Raw genomic sequence first — 21,185 nt, 5'->3', positions numbered from 1 at the left:
TTTGTTCCTCAATAAAGTTCTTGCATAAATTGGCAGTGTGGGTCTTATTTCAGCAAATTACTTCACACTGTTACGTCTATCCCCAGCCTGTGTTACAACTCACCCCAGTAGTGGGGTAGGTTGTAACAACGGAACTCTTTGTATTTGACATTAACTCACACAATCTGTTATTATGCAGTACACGTCCAAGTTAGTTTTATTTGTTGACAAATGTGGCTACGATATATCAATGTTTGAGAGATCTAGCACAAACAACCACTGAGTTACTGATGCTCAAACAAAAAGTGTTACTATCATCCCCGGTCTCCCTACTTACAGAATTTGTGAAGTCCAATAATAAGTATGATCAAGTTGTGAAAATAGGACAGATTCCTTAATCATTAACAACAAGTTCACATTTGAAAATATCATGATGAGCACAACTATCATTTTCAACTGTACTATGCTCTTTCTGTTTAAGTATAAACACAGAACCACCATTATGTATGACACAGTTCCATGTGACTGAAAAGGGCTGATGATTTGGATGAAGCAAGCTCACAATGAACCACCAACTCAGCAAAAACTGTATAGTAGCCTAAGTGCACCGATTCAGGAAACATTAAGTAAATGCTTCTTGACCAGAGTCAAAAGACAGCCATTTTGTGTAATATGAAACAGTGATATGAGTGCAAAATACAATGCCATTCAATTACTGTAATGTGCTCAGCAGTACATTTTAACAATGGGAGATGAGATCTGGCTATGGGAAATTATAGTAACCTACAAGAATTAATCCCTGTTTGAGGAACTACAGATTTGTTGTCATTTTAGCACTGTATTTCCGGAAAGAACTTTCCGGAAATATGGAAAGTATAAGAATACCGTATTAAGGATCCGTATTTCCTCTTTTGAGGAAATCGTAGCTGCATGTGTAGCTCTTCAGAAGATGGCCTATGTTCACCAGTAAGCCTTTTTAGACTAAGCTAGTAACAAAATAATCTCTTATTCTTGGAAAATATGGAAAGGTTTGCATTTTTATAGCATTGTAAAATTCATTATACAGTAAACATTAACAGATATATTATGTGCTGAAAGTGTTACATTGAAACGTTTGTGCATTCACATTAATTCAGTAGTTAAAAAAAACAAAAACAAAAAACATTATTTTTGTGTGTCTGGTTATTCAAAGTGTTTTGGCAAAATAGCCCATATTGACTTGGGCAAAGACTTGCATTTTCTAATTTACTCGTGAACATTAAAAAACAAACAAACAAGCTTTGTAGAGATGTGATCTGATCTGTATCACACAGTGAGAGTGTTGGCTATCAAAAACCAGCGTACATGGCGTCCACAACATAAGCATCAGATAACCAGGCAACCAATGAAACTGGTAGGGCTAGATGGCATCCTCTCAGCCTCGCCCAATTGCATCATTTTAAACGAAATCAGAGGGTTAGACACGCAAAAAATCAAAAATTAAATCACTCGACGGGGAACCTGCCTGCTAGCATCAATCAAATTGTGATAATTCTTTATGGTTGCATCGCAAACAAGGTAAGCGTGTCGCAGATGCGTGAATGCGGGTTTATTCCTGCGTGCGTGTATTGAGACACAAGTCACACCCATTTTGTGCAGAATTTAGCGTATTCATTGTATGAGGGCTTTGTCTTTTATAATAATGATGACTGAAATGACAGATGGCTTTTCTTTGCCGACGGTCGTGAACATATAATCGACTCGTTCTCTTTACAGGAGACAATAACGAGCATGAAAGAAATGGCCGAAACGACGACGACGACGACGACAGAGGATGTTTATGATGATGCTTACGAGGAGAAACCGGGCCCGAGTCCTCCAGTGAAAATCGTATGGAGAAACGTTTTATTAATGTCTCTTTTGCACCTAGGAGCTCTTTATGGCCTGATGATTCTTCCATCGGTCTCATCCTTAACGCTGATGTGGAGTGAGTATGTTATACTGTTAATTCTGACTCTATGAACTGACTGACGTTTGTTTGAATAGCAACCTGATCGTGTGTTTACTGCGTTTTTATTTTTTGATGGCCTAAGATTAATGTATGAAGAGTCTGGATAATGTTATAATGTCTGCAACTACGTGTTTTGCGTATAGATAGATAAATAGATAGATACACACACACACGCACATAAAATATTTTATAAGCCATCCCCACCATAACCCTCATTACATGTTGACTCAAAATGGTAAACATACAGTAAACATTTAATAGTAAATAGAATAGGCAACAAATATGGAAATAAGTCATGTTAATAAGTCAATAATTTTAATCAAATATAAAGTTATCAGTTAATTTCATATTTATGGACACTGAAAGTTATTTTCTGCAATCCTCATGTGATTAGTAGAAATACATTGAAAATCGATTCATTAGTATGGATTTTATATATCAAATTAAACAGGAAAACCTGCTGAATTTTATTATATCAGTTCTGTCTTTTAACATCCATGAATCAAACTATAAATCAGACATGGCATTTAACTTTCTTAGCTCAAAATAGTTTTTTCTTTTCTTTTTCTCATGTAAATCTTTTATAATTTTTTTATACTGCCCTACAACTTGTATGATTTAACCGCTATTGCTCATGTGAAGTATAATTGGTTATAAACTCAGCAAAGCTCCCCAGTTTCCCTTGCTTGTTTTGCAGGTATTTCCTCTCATAAGGGTGGAGGTGTTCTTCTCTTACAGATTCAAAGTTGTGATTACTATTCTCAGATATTATCATAAAATTATTTTATGTCATGTTTTTTTGTCAAAAGCGAAAATATGTCAGGCCACTTTGTCTCAGATAAATTTGTTATGTAGACCAATGCTAAAAGCATTTTGTAAGCGTGTGCGTGTTTGAGAGTGATAGCGAGACAGTCCCGTGAATAATTTGAAATCCTACCAAAAGCTATAACTGTGCTCCACTGTTGTGTACATTTTTGGCATCACAGCTCTGCATAATATTGCACCCTGTTGAACAAAGAACAATTGCTGTTGAAATAGGCTCTCCATTGTAAATTGAGCCGGGTCATAACAGTGTGCCCTTTTTCACAGTCTGTGGCCTGGTATCCCACATCCCTTGCAGCCTTGTCTGACAACACACAGCGAGACATTTTGTCCTCTCATAGAGCGAATCAAGGACACACACACCGTTACACACTATAGATGCTGTGTGTAGTTCAGACTAATTTGTTTTTAAACATTCTGTTCTATTTTCTCTCTTAATGTGACAGCGGGAGTGTGTTTCATGCTAAGCGCTCTAGGAATAACCGCCGGCGCCCATCGCCTTTGGAGCCACAGGTCTTACAAAGCCTCGATGCCATTACGAATCTTCCTAGCGACTGCAAACTCCATGGCTTTTCAGGTAAAACATTTTTAAGTGGATGAAACAATCAACCACATTAAAAAATGCAGTAAACTTGAATGCAGCTCAGATGGTGTAGTGGTTAAAGATCTGGGCTAATAGGTTCAAACCTCACAAGAGCCGAGAGATAGCCATTGTGCCCTTGAACAAAGCAATTAACCCCAGGATGTCCACCTGGGATTGTCCCTGTAATAAGTGTAGTGTAAGACACTTTGCATAAAAGCATCTGCCAAATGACTACTTACATTTGCTATATGTGCATATATATACACAGTCATGGCCAAAAATATTGGCACCCTTGGTAAATATGATCAAAGAAGGCTGTGAAAATTAAGCTGCCTTGTTAATCCTTTTGATCTTTTGTTTAAAAAAAATTCACAAAAATCTAACCTTTCATTGGATAATAAGAATTTAAAATGGGGGGAAATATCATTATGAAATAAATGTTTTTCTCAAATACACATTGGACACAGTTATTGGCACCCCTAGAAATTCTTATGGGTAAAATATCTCTGAAGTATATTCCCATTCATATTCACAATTTTGAGCACTCCAGGGTGATTATGAACATGAAATTATCCAGCCATGGCTTCCTGTTTCACAGAAATATAAATAGGAGGGAAAACAAAGTCCAAATTCCCTTAATCATCCATCACAATGAGAAAAAACAAAGAATATATTTCTGATGTGCAGCTAAAGGTATATGAGCTTCACAAATTAGTGAAGTGGCTTTAAGAAAAGAGCTAGAGCAGTGAAAATTCCCATTTCCACCATCAGGGCAATAATTAAGAATTTCCAATCAACATAAAATGTTACGAAACTGCCTGGAAGAGGACGCGTGTTTATATCGTCCTAATGCACGGTGAGAAGGAGAGTTTGTGTGGCTAAAGACTCTCCAAGGACCACAGCTGGAGAATTGCAGAAAATAGTTGAGTCTCGGGGTCAATTGTCAAACAGCACCTACATCACCACATGTTGTTTGGGAGGGTTTCAAGAAAAATTCTCCTCGCTCATCCAAAAGCAAACTCCAGCATATTCAGTTATCAGACACGACTGGAACTTCAAATGGGACTGGCTTCTATGGTCAGATGAAACTAAAAAAATGAGCTTTTTAGCATCAAACACTCAAGATGGGTTTGGTGAACACAGGGATAAAAAGTACCCCATGTGTACAATGAAATATACTCATATATATATATATATATGTATTTTGATGCTGTGGGCCTATATTTCTGCTGGAGGTCCTGGACATCTTGTTTGGACACATGGTGTCATGGATTCTATCAAATACCAACAGATAAAAAAATCAATAAGTGACTGACTCTGTTAGAAATCTTATAATGGGCCATGTTTGGATCTTCCAACTGTACAATAATCCAAACACAAACCTCAAAATCAACACAAAAATGGGTCACTGAGCACAAAACCAAGCTTCTGCTATGTCCATTCCAGTCCTCTGATCTGAACCCTATAGAAAATGAGTGGGTGAACTGAAGAGAAGAAGCACCAACATGGAGCTGGGAATCTAAAGGGTCTGGAGTGATTCTGGATGAAGGAATGGTCTCTGATCTCTTGTCAGGTGTTCTCTAACCTCATCAGGCATTATTGGAGAAAATTTAGAGCTGTTAAACTGGCAAATGGAGGTTTCAAAAAGTATTGAATGAAAGGGTGCTGTTAATTGTGGCCATGATGGTGTATATATATAGCCAAAAACTCTTTACCAAACACCAATAACTTGGGTACAGTCATTTTAGACACTTCCAAAACTGTTGCAACAGAGATGGAAGTACAATTTTTTAAATACATGAATTATGTTTCCATATTTGTTGCCACAGTTTTGGAAGTGCCTTTTTCTGTTCTAAAGAAGGGGGTGTCCAAATATGTTTGTCCATATAGTGTATGTACAAGTCTTTGGTGTTTGGTAAAGAGTTTTTGGCTCAAGATCTGCATTTAAAGTCACACCAGAGGTGTTCAGCTTGGATTAGGACATGGCTTTCTGCAGACCAGTCAAGTTCTTCCACACTGACTAAATCAATCATTTCTTTTTGAACCTTGCCTTATACACAGAGACATTGTCATGTTAGAATAGAAAAGGGTCCTGTCCAAACAAGAATACCATTATATGCTTAAACATTAAGATTTGTACTCATGGAAATTACTAAAGTAGTCAAACCTGTTCATTAGAAGGGGGTGACCCAATACTTTTGGCAATATAGTGTATATATATATATATATATATATATATATAAAAACACTCTTGTACTCAACTTAGAGTCTGACAGATATAATATACAATTACAATAATGATGAATATATATGTATATCCATTTAGAATGATATCTATGAGTGGGCCAGAGACCATCGTGTCCATCACAAGTTTTCCGAGACTCATGCGGACCCACACAATGCCCGCAGAGGATTCTTCTTTGCCCACATCGGCTGGCTGCTGGTCCGAAAACACCCAGAAGTTATTGAGAAAGGACGCAAACTGGAGCTCGCTGATCTAAAAGCAGATGGAGTTGTAATGTTTCAGAGGAGGTCAGTGGGAAATTGTGATATTTTATATTCAGTTTTGTAAATCTTCTTACCTACACTACTGTATAAAAGTTTGGGGTCTGTAAGATTTTTTTTTTAAATACTTTTATTCTGCAAGGATGTATCAAATTGATTAGAAATTACAGTAAAGACATTCATTTTGTTACAAAATATTTAAATTTCAAATAAATACTGTTCTTTTGAGCTTTCTGTTCAGAATCCTAAAGAAAATAAATTTTTTCCACAAAATCCATATTGATAATAATAGGAAATGGTTCTAGAGCACCAAATCAGAATAATTTCTGAAAGATCATGTGACACTGAAGACTGGAGTAATACATGAAATTTTAAAAATGATTATTACATTAGAAAACAAATATTACAATAGAAAACGGTTCATTTAAATTGTAATAATATTTTAAAATTTTACTGTAATTTTGATAAAATAAAAGGCTAAAAAAAAGGCTTCAATCAGAAATATTTTACAAACCTTACCGACCCCAAATGTTTGAATGGTAAAGTACATACACTACTTCTGTATTGACATCTTATCACTTTTTTTTTTGTTTTTTTTTTTGGATGAACTCAAAACCAATAAAATTGATAATTCAAAACTTGATTCAATGATGCTGAATAATTTATTTATTTACTGGATTAAAACCTGACAAAGACAGGAGAAACTTTGATCCAGGTTTAGTCATCTGAACCAGGGCTCATATTTGGCACTAGCTGATGTGTGGAATAATCAATATCCCTTCCCATCACTTTGAATGAAGTCCAACAAAAGTCCTGAGCTTTTTCATAAGGGTTTAAAAACACGTTTCATAAAATTGCCAGATCAGATAATAGGAGCATAGCTGGTTAGTCAGCATTTCAAACTGCATGTTGTGTTTCAGCTGAGGTTTAACAGCCTATGTTAATTCAGAAAATCAATGACATACATAGAACAACATGTGACAGTTAAGTGTAAAGCAGTGATAAAATGGCTATTGGAATTGTTGTTTTTAATCTTTCATTTCTCTGTCCATAGGCATTACAAGTTATCTGTGGTGGTGATGTGCTTTCTCATTCCCACGTTTGTACCTTGGTTCTTTTGGGAAGAGAGTCTTTTGACCAGTTACTTAGTTCCGTGTCTGTTGAGATACACTGTGTCCCTTAATGCGACCTGGCTGGTCAACAGTGCAGCTCACATGTGGGGAATGAGGCCTTATGACCACAACATCAATCCCAGAGAGAACAAGTTTGTTGCCTTCAGTGCCATCGGTAAGAACAATGTTTTTTCTTTTACAGCTTAATATTAATTAATTAATTCAATCTTGTTGAAAGTTTTTTAAATATTCTAGTTTGCACATTTATTTATTGACATATATTTAAAAATACAAAAGCATTTATGTTTATGTTCATTTTTATATTAAGTAATATAAATATTATTAAACCATTTCATTTCATAAGTTTTTATATATACACTATTTTGTTTCAAGTTTCTGTTTACATTTTTTTCAGTATTAGTGATGAATAGAAAGTTTAAAAGAACAAAATTGATGCGAAATAAACATATTTGGTATGTACTGATTGGAAAATATATGCATGATTTAATTTTAGGTGAAGGATTTCACAACTATCATCACACATTCCCCCATGATTACGCTGCAAGTGAGTTTGGCAGTCGGCTGAATTTGACCAAGGTGTTTATAGATGTCATGTGCTTCTTTGGACTGGCCAAGGATTGTAGGAGGGTAACTCGTGATACCATCATGGCCCGCGTTCAACGCACCGGTGATGGCAGCCACAAAAGTGGTTGATTTGTTCAGTACATATGAGAAAAACAAACAAACAAACAAATAAACAAACAAAAAAAAAAGTTATAAGGCAACATATACAAAAGCATTTGCAGCATTTCTTAGTGTGCAATGAAGATTGATCTATATACACTCTCATATGAAATAAGAAACTCTAGAGTGTGTTGGACTAATATGTGTTCTTAAGAATTCTTTCCTTTTCATGACATGTATTAGACTGTGGGAGATTATTTTCGGAGATGGTAAAGGCCATAGATTGGGAGAATAAATATGTCCCAGTCTGCCTCAAGAGGCAAGAGATGGTACTTCACTAGTTAAACAGCCATGTGCCTCATTACAGCCCTCTCTCATGATTAGGTTGACCCATGTTTTCTCTGGATAAGCAGTTACTGTTATGATTTTAAAACATCGTTTCAGCAAGCTATACAAGCTGTAAAATTAAGATTAATATATTGGCACTATTTTACATTTTCTTAGATGATAAAAGCTTTTTTCCATTTGAAATAAATTTAACGACCACCAAAAGAGTTATTTATAGGTCAGTATGTATAGTCAAATAAAACTGTGCCATAGAAAAGTCCATGGGAAAATTGTTCTCAGCTGAGCTAAAATGTTGACTTAAATAACTAAGGTTAGTTCTGTTTAGAATAGGTTTGTTGACAGTATACATGGAAATACGTCAAAATATTTTCATTTTTATTTAAATTCTTATTTAATCTTATTTATTTTTATTCTACATGCCAATGCAAAGGTCCTCAGATCACTGATGCTTATGATGAGGATTTCCCTCAAGTAAAATGAGCAATTTATCAGAAAGTTTAATTTCTTAATCAATGTTTTCCATGTTGCATAGTGCTCTATCTGGTTTCCTTGGACTCTTGTGGTCCTGTAAAAAAAAAGTACCTGTTAAATGACCAGGTAAGCCTATATGGTGAACTCTTTTCTAATTACAAATATATTGAAGTACGAAAGGACTATTTCAAGTATTATGAAAGATATTTAACCAAAAAACATTTTGAAAGAAATGTGTCTGTTGGGGTAAAAGTAATGTGGTGTACAATTATTCTAGCAGATTTATTATAGGACATTTATTTGTCCTTATGATATAATCCAAGGATTGGAATATTCAAATGTCTTCATCAGATAGAATCTTGCCCTTTGCCTTATAGAATAGGCCTATATATCTTCAGATTTTGGGTTAGACTCAAAATTGAAAATGCAAAGATGATGTATAGCATCAGAAAAATTATTACAAACTTATGAAGTTTTAAGTCATTCAGGGTGGGCTGTTTTCTTGGCTCTTCTGTGACGAATGAATGACCATCTGTAGCTCCCTAAATATATATTTTTTTCTCATAAATGTTTGATAGGTTGATAGTGGTATGCATTTTCCAAATGTAAAAAATGCCAAATGCTTTATATATTTAAAACATACACCCATGTTTAAGAAGAAACACAAATTGACACTGCGTTTTACAGCTTAATTATTTATACAGTGTTGACCTTTGATGTCTGGGAGCCTTAATGGGCACATTTTCAAGGAATGTTGTTTCATGTACCATAAACCAAAATTTCTATAAGTGGAAGAGTTTTGCGAGTTGTACCGTGAGTTTTGTTATGAATCAATATTAATCTTTTCTTAATTGAATAAAATGTGTGTATATCTGAAAATGTAGTCTCAGCTAACTTTCTTTTGTAGCGCTGACCACAGATCATATTCATAATAATCGTATAATCATAATCAGAAGTGAGTGAGACCACCATGTCAGTTTTAAAGCAAAAATGAAAAGTGTTTACTCTGTGCGATTTATTCGATCATTTAAGCGTTCACCCGTGCGCGATATAGCGGTGCACGAGTTTTGTGAAACTTTTTTTTATTTTTTTTTTATGGTTTTAAATTTGATTGTATAGGCCTATTTGATTAATGGTTTTCTATGGAGAGCTAAATTACAAAACTTAAGCAAGCAAGTAAATATTTATTTGTGTGTTAGTTTGTTTAGCCTATTTATTGAAAATCTAAACCTGAATAAGCTACTAAATTCCTGATTTTTAATCGGTAGTTTTGTTTATATTTCAGCTGTGAAAGAATAACATTTGGGGGAGTAGCCTACATGGTAGCCTAATAAATCTAAATGATAGGTTTTAAAATCAAGTCTATATTCATTTTGGAACGTTTTAGATTTTTACGACAGTAGCCTATAATCTTCTCGCATTCAAATAGACCAAACAGGGGATTTAGACATGAATTTAGAAATCTCTTTATAGTGGCAAATTCGTTTTACTTCAGTCTCATGGAAGCCTTTCAGAGCGTAATCCAAAAACATCCCTCTGGAATCTCCCAAATAACTTTACTAATCCTAATTTGCACACGAGAAGATACGCGGACGTCACAGAAGCTGAACCTAAAGGTCATAAAGGGTCAGCTAAAGACTAAACTGAGAGAAAAGGTAAAATAACACTGAAAAGAATTATGAAGTCCTCATGAAAAAACGCAAACACACAATCGTATCGATTATCCTCATCTATGCTACTTCCTGCTGTTTATTTGAATCTCTTAATTCAACTCCTAGCGAGGATGTATTCAACTTTGATGCTTTAAAACGTAGCTAAGTTTAACAGAATCTGCAAAAATGAGCATGTTAACAAGAGCCATAGCCTATTTTTGTCATTCTACTATTTTTATTCTAGTAAATGTTTAAACTATTTTCATTCAATTCAGTAACCTTTCAAAATCGCATTTAAACGTACTTCAGTGGATCCTTAGCATTACTAAACTGAATCTAACATGCTCATAAACCTGTAAATTCCTACAAATAACATTTGTCGTTTGATCCAGTAGATAATGTCAGTAATCCCTGAGCTTTATCAGCCACTACTGTATCAAACCCTTTCATGCTGCTCTTGAAATTGAGTTTTAAGGCACAACCTTAGAGATGCCATCCTGATTTCATATTAATTCACTCCAACTGTTAGCACGCAGGGAGCTCTTCCCAGCTATTTGTCCTGGAGGAGCCCAGGGTGCCCTTTTGATCATTTCAATCTCTCTCTGGTACAATAGTTCTGATTGGCTGAACGAGTAAGAAAAGGGAAAATCTTTAATTAAGCAGATAATCTCTTGTTGGGATGAGAGGAGCTCCATTTCAGAACCCCCTTGGCTCACACATGAGACCCCCAGCCTCTGAATTCTGGATGTAGGTTATATAGAGCTCTTGCAGACCCCTCTGCTTTCCAAGGTGAAGAAAAGTCTTCCAGTCGTCTCTCTCAGGATGTTCATGCATTTGGAGGTTTATTATTACGCTTTCATTCTGATGGCTCACATGAAGTCTTGCTGCTGTTGGTGAGTTCAGCGTTCTGTTTTCCTTTACGCAGGCGAAGTTGATGCTAAATTTAGCCTATATACGTGTATTTATATCGAGCTTTTACATTCTGTGTTTATCTCTGGGTATCTGGATTAAAAAGTCGGGGTGAAACAGACACTTCCACTGATCAGTTCCCGTTCCGTCATAAAGATGCTTTGAGCCTCGTTTCATAGCAAAAGCTGATGAAGAGCGATTGATAAATTCTCATTATATAGGCTATATATATGAACATCGTTCAAATTTTTTTTTTTTACAAATGAAAATTTGTATTTATATATATGTAATAGCCTATATGAAACTCCATTGAAACCTTTCATTTTGAGACTGTAATTTCCATTTTAAAATGTACTCAGTGACTTATTTGTAATTAGATACAATTATTTTAAAATGTATAAAAAAAGAAAGATGTTTTATCAATGTGTAGCTTTACTAATTTCAAGAGGAACATATAGGCTACAAGTAATGGGTCAGCTGACTTAATAGGCTGCTCTATCTTCCAGGTCAGTGAATAATTTCCTGATGACTGGCCCAAAGGTAAGCCAACATCTTTTGATCTGCTTTGCTGATCTTTATCAGGAGAGGGAAACTTCAAAAAGTCAAAATGGATGGATTTGGGTAGTTAATGTTTGACACTGACCCTGTGGTCACAATGCAAGCAAGTGGCAAATTAAAAGATTCGCAGAATCACAGGTGCTGTATTTCATGAACGTGTATCTTCTGTGGATTAGGTATTACTTGCTGCTTGGGGTGGACTGGACCATATAGCTTTCACACACTTCAGCTCATTCACAATGTGAAGTTGTGAGGACTTTTTACTGAGTGGCAAGGGAAGGGGCCTTTGGTGGGTGGTCATCATTAGCAACCCAGCCGCCCGTGAGAGCACTTGTGGTGCTGTCTCTTCTAAACCACTTGAGACATATTAGATTGTATAAAGCGCAGTTTCACAGCCACATAGACCCTTTTTGTTTATTTTTTGTGTGCATTTCTGATGGAAATACAGGGAAAAACTTACCCCAGTATTTCAAATATTTAAAACGTTAATATTAATTCTAAAAATGATTTCATTATAAATAATACTATCATTCTGGTGTTTATATATATATATATATATATATATATATATAATAAATTAATATACAGCAAACATACATTTTACACCACTGTGCAACCACAGGGAAACATTTACCCTAATATTTCTAATATTTAAAACTTTAATATTAATTCTAAAATGATTGAGGTAATGGTGCAATTTTGGTGCTTTTTTAGCGTTATTTTAGTATCAATGGGATATTATTATTCGTTTTTATTTTTTATATTTTCTGTTTTTATAATTTTGTTAAAGTTTTAGTATTTGCGTTTGTCATTTTTATTAGTTTTTTTTTATTATTTCCATTTCATTTTTTAGTACATTGACTTTAACTAAATGAAAATGAGAAATGTTTCCTTGAACTAGCTGAATTAAAAGGCTTTTTTTTTTAAATTTATATTTTATTTTTTATTTTATTTCAAAGTAACAAGAAGTATTTATTTTGGATTTAGTTAACTATATATAAAACGTATCATCTATTAAATGAATATACAGCAAATAAACATTTTACACCTTTTAATACAACTTCTAAAATAACGGGGTCATTTTACTGCTTTTTAAAAAGTTTAAACATCATTACTTAATAAATTAACATACAGGTGCATTTTTATATGAACTGTGCATGCTGAGAATGAAAAGCATCTAATTTTATCATTAGTTTCAGTCACAGTGTGTTTTGTAAGCACTTGATAGTGAGTGTGTATTTCATCCCAAATCTTTTTGGTGTGGTTTGCATTGTTTCAGGCCTACTTGATCTACTCCAGCAGTGTGGCCGCAGGAGCTCAAAGTGGGATTGAAGAGTGCAAGTATCAGTTTGCGTGGGACCGCTGGAACTGCCCGGAGAGGGCTCTTCAGCTCTCCACCCACAGTGGACTCAGAAGCGGTGAGAACTATGACCTCTGCTGATGCCTGTTTTATGTATATTGTGCTTTCAGGTCTCTGAAAATACACACATTTTAATAGAATAAAAGTACCAGAGCGTGTGTTATGTATACTGTGTGTTTAGTGACTCAAAGGCCACCTGTATCAGTCACAGATACAGCACTTAAAACAAACACAACGATCCTGTTTAAAGCAGAGAGAAGCGTTTCCTAATGTTGATGTGCCTGAAAACACTGCATTCTTGAGTCAATTAAACCTGGTCTGTTAATAGGCAAATAGAAAAGCCACCAAGGGGATATTGTGCACCAGAGTGAGTGAGTGAAATGGACGCCCTCTCAAGTCAAAGGGTGTGGGTCAAAGGTTTGCCTCAGACTCCTTTCATTAGGCATTCCTCAAGTGCCAAAGAGGGGACCTGTTGCAATCCAGTGCCGACCTCAGACTGACAATATATGAGAGCAGACCAACAGCGCTACTCCATGCTTGATGCAGGGGGAATAAGAGTCAAAAGCCATCATTACTGAGATGGATGCTAAAGATTTGAGTAAATCATCTAATGAGGAAGAAAATCAATGATGTTGAGTGCTTGTATTTTAGTAGCCTAGAACCTAATATTTCATAGACAAGATGAATAAAATAGCATTTCAACAGCATATTCATTTCAGCGTTGTTTCTAATCACAGCAAACAGAGAGACAGCATTTTTCCATGCCATCAGCTCTGCTGGAGTCATGTATACCCTCACCAGGAATTGCAGCCTCGGTGACTTTGACAACTGTGGATGTGATGACACCAGGAACGGCCAACGAGGTGATAAAATAAATCTCAACATAGATGGAAAGTCAGTCAACATTAAAGGGATATTTTAGGTTAACTATAATTTGCGCATTTTGTAAAGTTATATTCAATTTAACATCTTTGTTCCATGTCTTTCTAACTAAAACCCTAAAATGATGAGAACATCATTACAGCTCAAAGTAAACATGAGTTTTAACAGGAGAATTCATTTAAATATGTTTATATATAAACTACAATTCAAAAATTTGGTGTCAGTAAGATTCTCTTATGTTCACAAAGGTTGCATGTATTATAGTAAAAATACAGTAAGAATAGTAATATTGTGAAATATTACTACAGTTTAAAATAACTGCTTTCTAATTAAAAATATTTTTTTAAAGTAATTTATTCCTGTGATGGCAAAGCTGAATTTCTACAGCCATTACTCCAGTCTTTAGTGTGAAATGATCCTTCATAAATCATTCTAATATGCTGATTTGGTGCTCAAGAAACATTTCTTATTATTATCAATATTGAAAACAGTTGTGCTGCTTAATATTCTTGTGGAAATGGTGATACATTTATCTTAGTTCTGTGGACATTTCAAAAGAAGAGCATTCATTTGAAATAGAAATTATTTCTAACATTCTAAATATCTTTACAGTCACTTCTGAACTTTTTTACAAATTTTGCATTCTTATAAAAAGAAAAACATTTTCTCACCAAACTGTTGAACGGCATCAGTAATGTATAATGACTTCTAAATAAGCCTCAAATTGTTGCTTTTAAATTCTCCAATATTTCACTCTATTTTAAGTGCCTTCCCATAATCCTGATTTTGTCTTTTTGTAAGGAAAATTAAAAGTGCAAATTATTTTTGTGGCAATCAATATTGTTCCATAAGTGCTGTCAGTATTAAACAAAAGTAATTTCCATATTTAAATATATTTTTATGTAGCCTAGCAAAAAAACATAATTCTTTGTCATCTCAGGTGGTCAGGGATGGCTATGGGGAGGCTGCAGCGATAATGTTGGATTCGGAGAGGCCATCTCCAAGCAGTTTGTGGATGCACTGGAAACCGGACAGGATGCGCGAGCCGCCATGAACCTGCACAACAACGAAGTAGGACGCAAGGTATATGAAGTCATTCGGGTTGTTCAGGGCCTAAAATTGAGGCACGTCTGTCAGCCACCAACAGCTCGCAGAGTGGCTTTTGAATCATTTTTCAGTACTTCTAATGATAGCTTACCACCCAAGAGTTTCATTCACAGCCCTATAAGCAAGGTGCCACTCGCTCTCCCAATAGAGTGTGCGCTGTACCAGAAGAGCCTATTTACAGCCTGTGAATGTCCTTTATGACGAGGCCTTAACTTGAGATTCTTGGGATCAGTGGTGCAAGCTTAATTAGACGACCTAGGGGTCCACACATTGCAAAGGTTCTGTATTCTGTTGCTTCCCAAATAAGTGTTTAGTTTTATTCTTGCAATAAGGATCTTACATTTATGTTGGTCTTTGTTGTACTTGAGAGAGCCACGGGGATCACAGCTATGTGGCTCAAGTGCTCTTTGTTTATCCTGTCTGTGCCCCGTCTGCAGGTTTTGTCAATTCATTGGCACCTGGAGCATCATTGTAACTGAAAAAATGTGAAAGAATTCTTTTTCACTTCCTCCTCAATGGACTTGCCACTGGGTCTGCCTATGACAGAAAACATGTTGACAATGGCTATGCAAAATAAATACACCCCTTTCCTGCGCCGAACAATCTAGCTCGATGTGAAACCCTGATTCTGCGTCTTCCGCAAGCGAATGAGAAAAGAGGCGTTCCTTTTTAAAAGACAGCTGTTTGTTTCAGCCGAAGTCAGGAATTATTGTACGACCACCAAGAAAAGAGAAAGCCCAGACTTGAACCTTGAACCTCTCCCTCTTAACTCGCAGTTTCCTTCTGCTTGTTTAAGTGGATGTATAGGGTACCTACTAAAGAGTGCATTGTATTTTTCGACTGATGAGTTCAGTCCTGATTAGAATGTTTTGAAACATGAACATTTGCCTCTAGAATGCATGAATGAGTGAGTTCTTTAACATGAGATCCTCTCTTCAACCAGGCAGTGAAAGGAACCATGCAGAGGACGTGCAAGTGCCATGGAGTGTCTGGCAGCTGCACCACTCAGACCTGCTGGCTGCAGTTGCCCGAGTTTCGAGAGGTGGGCAACTACCTAAAGGAGAAATATCACAGGGCCGTGAAGGTGGACCTGTTGCGCGGCGCGGGGAACAGCGCGGCCAGCCGTGGGGCGATCGCCGAGACCTTCAGCTCGATCTCGCGCAAAGAGCTGGTGCATTTGGAGGATTCCCCTGACTACTGCTTGGAGAACCGCACCCTGGGCTTGCCAGGAACAGAGGGCCGTGAGTGCTTGAGGAAAGGCAAGAATCTGAGCAAATGGGAGAAGCGGAGCTGCAAGCGGCTGTGTGGAGAGTGTGGCCTGGCTGTGGAGGAACGCAGGGCTGAGACCGTGTCCAGCTGCAACTGCAAATTCCACTGGTGTTGCGCTGTAAAATGCGAGCAGTGCCGCAAAACTGTCACAAAGTACTACTGTGTGAAGAAAACCAAACGGGTCAAGAACGACAGTGCTAGCCGTAGGAAAAGCTATCGGTTGAAGAAGAAGCACTAGAGATGCCATGAACTGTTTGTTACGGTGGTCCAGAAGTTTTTGTCTCAGAATACATCCTGAGCTTGAGAATGAAGTGAGCTCAAAGGTCCATCTGAATGCTTTAATGAACACCTACACTCTTAAAAATAAAGGTTCTTAATTGGCATCTATGGTTCCATGAAGAACCTTTAACATCCATTGAACCTCTCCAATGTTCTTCATACCAACAAAAAAGGGTTCTTCTAAGAACTGTTCACTGAAAGGTTCTTTAGAACACCAAAATGAGTCTTCCATGGAATTGGAACCGTTATTTTAAGAATGTAGATCTCCAGAGCTGTTATTTTGAACGCATTGATGTAGTATTTCACTTAAGCATTTCACAATTATTCCCATATACATTTGTAAGATAGCACTGAACACCGCATCTAACCGATATATAGCACAATAGACTGTAAATAACCTTTTCATTCATCAGCAAGGATGTACTTTGATGGATAATTTATTGGGATTATCATTTTTAAAGGGGTTTTGAATTCACTATCAGGCCACTTCTCCAGCTGCCATAAGAATCATTTCTTGCCTATTTTTTTCTTGTCTGTTTCCATCTGTTTTAGAATTCTGACAATAGTTTTACCCTGATACTGTATATGAACTGTAAATAAGAGGAAGCACTTTGTATATTGTTAATTTATTGCACAGATACTATAGTGCTGTTTTTCTATGATAGTTTCTTTCTGTGTTTTTTTTTTTCAATTTCATAATTAAAGATATGTAATAGTATCATCTTTTAATGTTTTCATTCATTTAGGTTAGCTGAATGCATGCATGAGTTGTTTTGTAGTAAACCGTCCTCTGCTAATTTCTTGTGCTCAGAACAATAAATGTGCCTCATAATAATATTATTTTAAGTGTTAAAAAAATGAAAGACCATATCATAAATCCCAGTCCCACACAGTGTAAAATCAAATGGTTTACCGTAGACGGTTGGTCAGACCTAATGATTTCTTTGTCTTTGGCATATATAACCCTTTTCTATTCTTCAGCTTGATGTCACATAACCCGGGGGCAAAGAGACAATGAGAGAGAGCATTTAATTATAGTCTTCCTTCCTTCACGCCTCTCTCAATTTCTTATTCACAAATGCCTCCTTTTCTGTCTTAGTAATCCTCAAAGCACTCCCGATGCTTTGCGCTCGGATGTTTCTTTACTGTTTAAGACTAGTTTAATTAACTTTGTAGAGACAGAGGGAAAACATGAACCAAGTCGCCCCACAAATCATCGAGCATCTAATTTTGTATGCTAATCTCCTTTTTCATGCCGCCATCTCGGGAGAAAAAAAAATGTTGGGAAAACTTCATGTAGCCTGTGTTGGGCTTCCTGTGGATGTTTTATTCCAGGCCTACCTATTTGGCTCTTTTCAGTCTTCTAGGGCCTTCCTTTGCTCGATTTAACAATGAATGGCGAGCTAATCAGCTCCCTCGGAAATGCACTGCTGCTGAAGACGCTAATCCCCCTCTCCTCCTCCTTCAATGGGCTGTCGCCTTCAAAAGGACTTTGGGAAAAGGCTTTGCATGGATTCACACTGTTTGCTGAATAGAAGTTAGTTCAAGTATTGTACCCAAACAAGTAGGGTTTATAAACAAATACTTGCCAGCTACCGTCCCATCGGCAAAAGTGCCAGCCCTACAGTAAAACACAGTGACAAAACTGTGGCCCTTTAAATGTTGACTAAAAAAACTAATTAAAACTATTTATTGGTGATAGCTTGTTCTGCTGTGCTTCTGTGGTTTCAATGAAGCACCTCATTGACATCTTATTTACGAAATCAAGATCAAAAATAAAAACTCCCCTTGACACCTTGCTAATTATGTGGAGATTAAGTGAATTCCTCCTATTTTTCCAATTTAGTTTGTTAGGATAGCCAATGAAGACAACACATTGTTACAGATATATTAAGTTAACATTTGTGTTTTGATATTCACATTCAAATTTCACTTTATCTATAAAAATAAATCGAGTCGGCATTAAATAGCCTAAAAAAATGTCCTACATACAAGTAAAACAAACGACTACAGTATTTTATTTGATCGGATTCTTAGAAAGCATAGAGATGAAACTGCATGCATATCATGAACTCAGTTGTTTATCTTGCCTAGTTATATCAAATACAAAACAAGAGGTAATAAATCTCAAATCCCCAATAACCCAAAGGCATAGTTGAAAAAACAAGCCCCAGTTGATTCAACCTTAAACCCTACTGCTAAACTTCCGTTTTTTATGTGTTCACATGAAAGCAGGGTCGCGACTGGAAGGTTGGCCTTGCCATGGATGATTTGCAGTGGGGCATGAGTTTAAGGTGGCTGAGAGTGAGGTGACACACTGGAAGAGAACAAGATTAGACTTTGTCATGTTTGGCATGCATGTCCCGTGTCAGCTAGGTTGTCTGATACATGGGAATTCACAGCAGAAAACATTCTTTTACAGTATATTGAATTGTGTATATTCTTAAAGCTGTTATTAATAAAGATCTGTTACAAAATTATAGTATTTTTTTTATATTGGAATACAATATTCAGCTTATACAGTGTTATACATTTTTTCTTTTTCATTTTTATTTCTATAGATATATTTAGCAGTGTGATTGATGGCCATGTGCTCTCTTAGCACACTTAAATAATGAAACAATCCACAGAAATGGGGGAAATTACATTTAATGGTTCTGAGAAACCTTGACTAATAGGATTTATGACTTAAGGCATCTGGGGGAAGAACACCAAGAGGTGGCTAAGGTCAGCATGGGTGTGAGTGTAGCCGTGGGTGGGAAAGGACTATTTGTCTTCTCCCTTTGACATTCCCTTAGTTTTGTACACCAGTTGATTCACATGACTTTCAGATGAAAAGATACACTCTAAAACATAGCTAACATATTTAAAACATTATAAAGCAGAATTTAATAGGGCCAACCTATTCTTAAAATGGTCAGGTATTCAGACAAGGCAAGCACAGTTTTTTTTTTTTTTTTGGAAAAATAAAAATAAAACATTGATTTGCATTAACAGGTGAAATATTTAAGTTTGGCACAATAGTTCCATCTGCTGGTGATTATTGCCACTGACACGACCACTAGATCGTTATGTTCGGTAGTCCTAAAACCCGGAATAGAATTAGCCTTTTATAGCCTGAGGCTTCCACCTGTATTTTCCTATGTGTTTTTATATTGACGATAAAATATTTATAAAGAGGTAAATAAGATCTGTGGTTAACATTACATGCCAAAAGGAAAGTGCAGCCGCTGTGTTACTAAAACGACAAGTTGCTAAATTCAGACTATGGCCAAAACAAAAATATTAAGCATGATATTAAACAAGCTTTGCCCAAAAAAATAATTGTTTTAGTTGTCTCTGTACAAAAGCCAAAACAATATTTTATTATCTGTAAAATATTTAACCAATACTAGAATTTCAATTAAATTAGGCCTTTATTAGTTAATTCATTTAATATACAAACAAAATTCGTCAAAAGGAAGGAAAAACTCCCTAGAAAGACAAACTGTTATTTAAAAAAAAAGAAAAAAGTTTTTGTAATTTATTTTTCTCATAATTTCCCCGCACCCCCTTGAGTCATCCTCGTGGTCTCCGGACCCCACACAGAAAACCCCTGAACGATAGTGGGCCAACTTTAGGGTAGCACGGTTAAAAAAGTGATCTCAGACGAGTTTTGGCACCCTCTGGAGGTTATATGTATGTAGGCTATATTTTATAAGAAGAGAATCCGTGAAGGCTCAAGGGAAAAGTTAAAGAAAAAAATAGGCTTAGACTAAAGTTAACACTGTTTGAAAAGGTTATTGTGTGTCGTTTTTCACACACACAGATTCTGTCACAAGAAACAGCAGTGACAGGTGATTTGATTACAGATATTCTTAAAGGTACAGTTTATCTAAATATATATAAAAATATCCCATAATTTACTCAAGTATGCAAAACTCTGAGACATTTTCCAAAATATCCTTTTGTGTTCGACAGAAGATAAGGGATCATGAATATTCTTTAATAGGAATTTCGTCTGCAATAAAGGTCTCAAAATGATCTTTATAAGGTATCCAGTCACATTACCAGGATTCAAAGTTTTGGGGTTTATTTCCAAGAGTGCTAGCATATTTGGGCCTGCTGGTGCTTATATGAAGGTTCTTGATAATCCACCCCATATATGGTGTAGTATTTTCACTTAGATGTATTTCTCTGTAGTTTAATAAGAAAGTGTTCTCTTCATGTGATGCATAGTGAAATAAAAAGATACATACCCAGGTAACTCGAATGAATCTACTAGAATATTCTTAGCCCCTTTATATAAAGGGGCTAAGAATATTCTAGTAGATTCTGTAGCTATAGCACAAAGTATGGCCGACCACAAAGCAACCAGTTGTCCAATATCCCCATCTACTGTTCAATCCGCACTCTGGCTTTTTCTTTCCCCATATGTTTGTGCGAGCGAGACAGGAATGCAACTAATCGATTTAGATGTCCAGGACTATGGGACAGTGAGATATTTTATTTCTTTATTATTTTTTTAAAGGATGTAATTACCGAAAAAATAAATTTCTTTGGCATACTTGATTCTGATCGGTCAATTGCGGTTTCAGGCGAAAAATATTTCTGTAGGCAAAACCTTTTTTTTTGGTCAATGTAGAAATGTTGGGCTAATTCCATCCATAACATTTTTTCAAACCAGTGGGGGGGA

At 36.0% G+C, this 21,185-nt stretch overlaps 2 protein-coding genes across 2 annotated transcripts; both read left to right on the top strand.

Moving 5' to 3' along the window:
* Positions 1 to 1,363: 1,363 nt before the first annotated feature.
* Positions 1,364 to 9,380, top strand: scdb (stearoyl-CoA desaturase b). Its single transcript, XM_058796732.1, has 6 exons — positions 1,364 to 1,536; positions 1,735 to 1,945; positions 3,238 to 3,368; positions 5,701 to 5,906; positions 6,934 to 7,166; positions 7,506 to 9,380. Exons 2-6 carry the CDS (start codon positions 1,750 to 1,752, stop codon positions 7,703 to 7,705), a joined length of 966 nt encoding a protein of 321 aa, XP_058652715.1. The 5' UTR covers positions 1,364 to 1,536; positions 1,735 to 1,749; the 3' UTR covers positions 7,706 to 9,380.
* A 537-nt stretch (positions 9,381 to 9,917) lies between these two features.
* wnt8b (wingless-type MMTV integration site family, member 8b) lies at positions 9,918 to 17,192 on the top strand. Its single transcript, XM_058795940.1, has 6 exons — positions 9,918 to 11,039; positions 11,562 to 11,595; positions 12,893 to 13,031; positions 13,711 to 13,836; positions 14,796 to 14,938; positions 15,906 to 17,192. The coding sequence occupies exons 1-6, from the start codon at positions 10,969 to 10,971 to the stop codon at positions 16,467 to 16,469; spliced, it is 1,077 nt and encodes a 358-aa protein (XP_058651923.1). The 5' UTR covers positions 9,918 to 10,968; the 3' UTR covers positions 16,470 to 17,192.
* The last annotated feature ends 3,993 nt before the right edge of the window (positions 17,193 to 21,185 follow it).

Source organism: Onychostoma macrolepis, chromosome 13 (assembly GCF_012432095.1).
Source record: "Onychostoma macrolepis isolate SWU-2019 chromosome 13, ASM1243209v1, whole genome shotgun sequence".
NCBI classification, from domain to species: Eukaryota; Metazoa; Chordata; class Actinopteri; order Cypriniformes; family Cyprinidae; genus Onychostoma; species Onychostoma macrolepis.
Note: the sequence above shows the minus strand (reverse complement) of the source record. Positions and strands in the feature narration are given on the sequence as shown.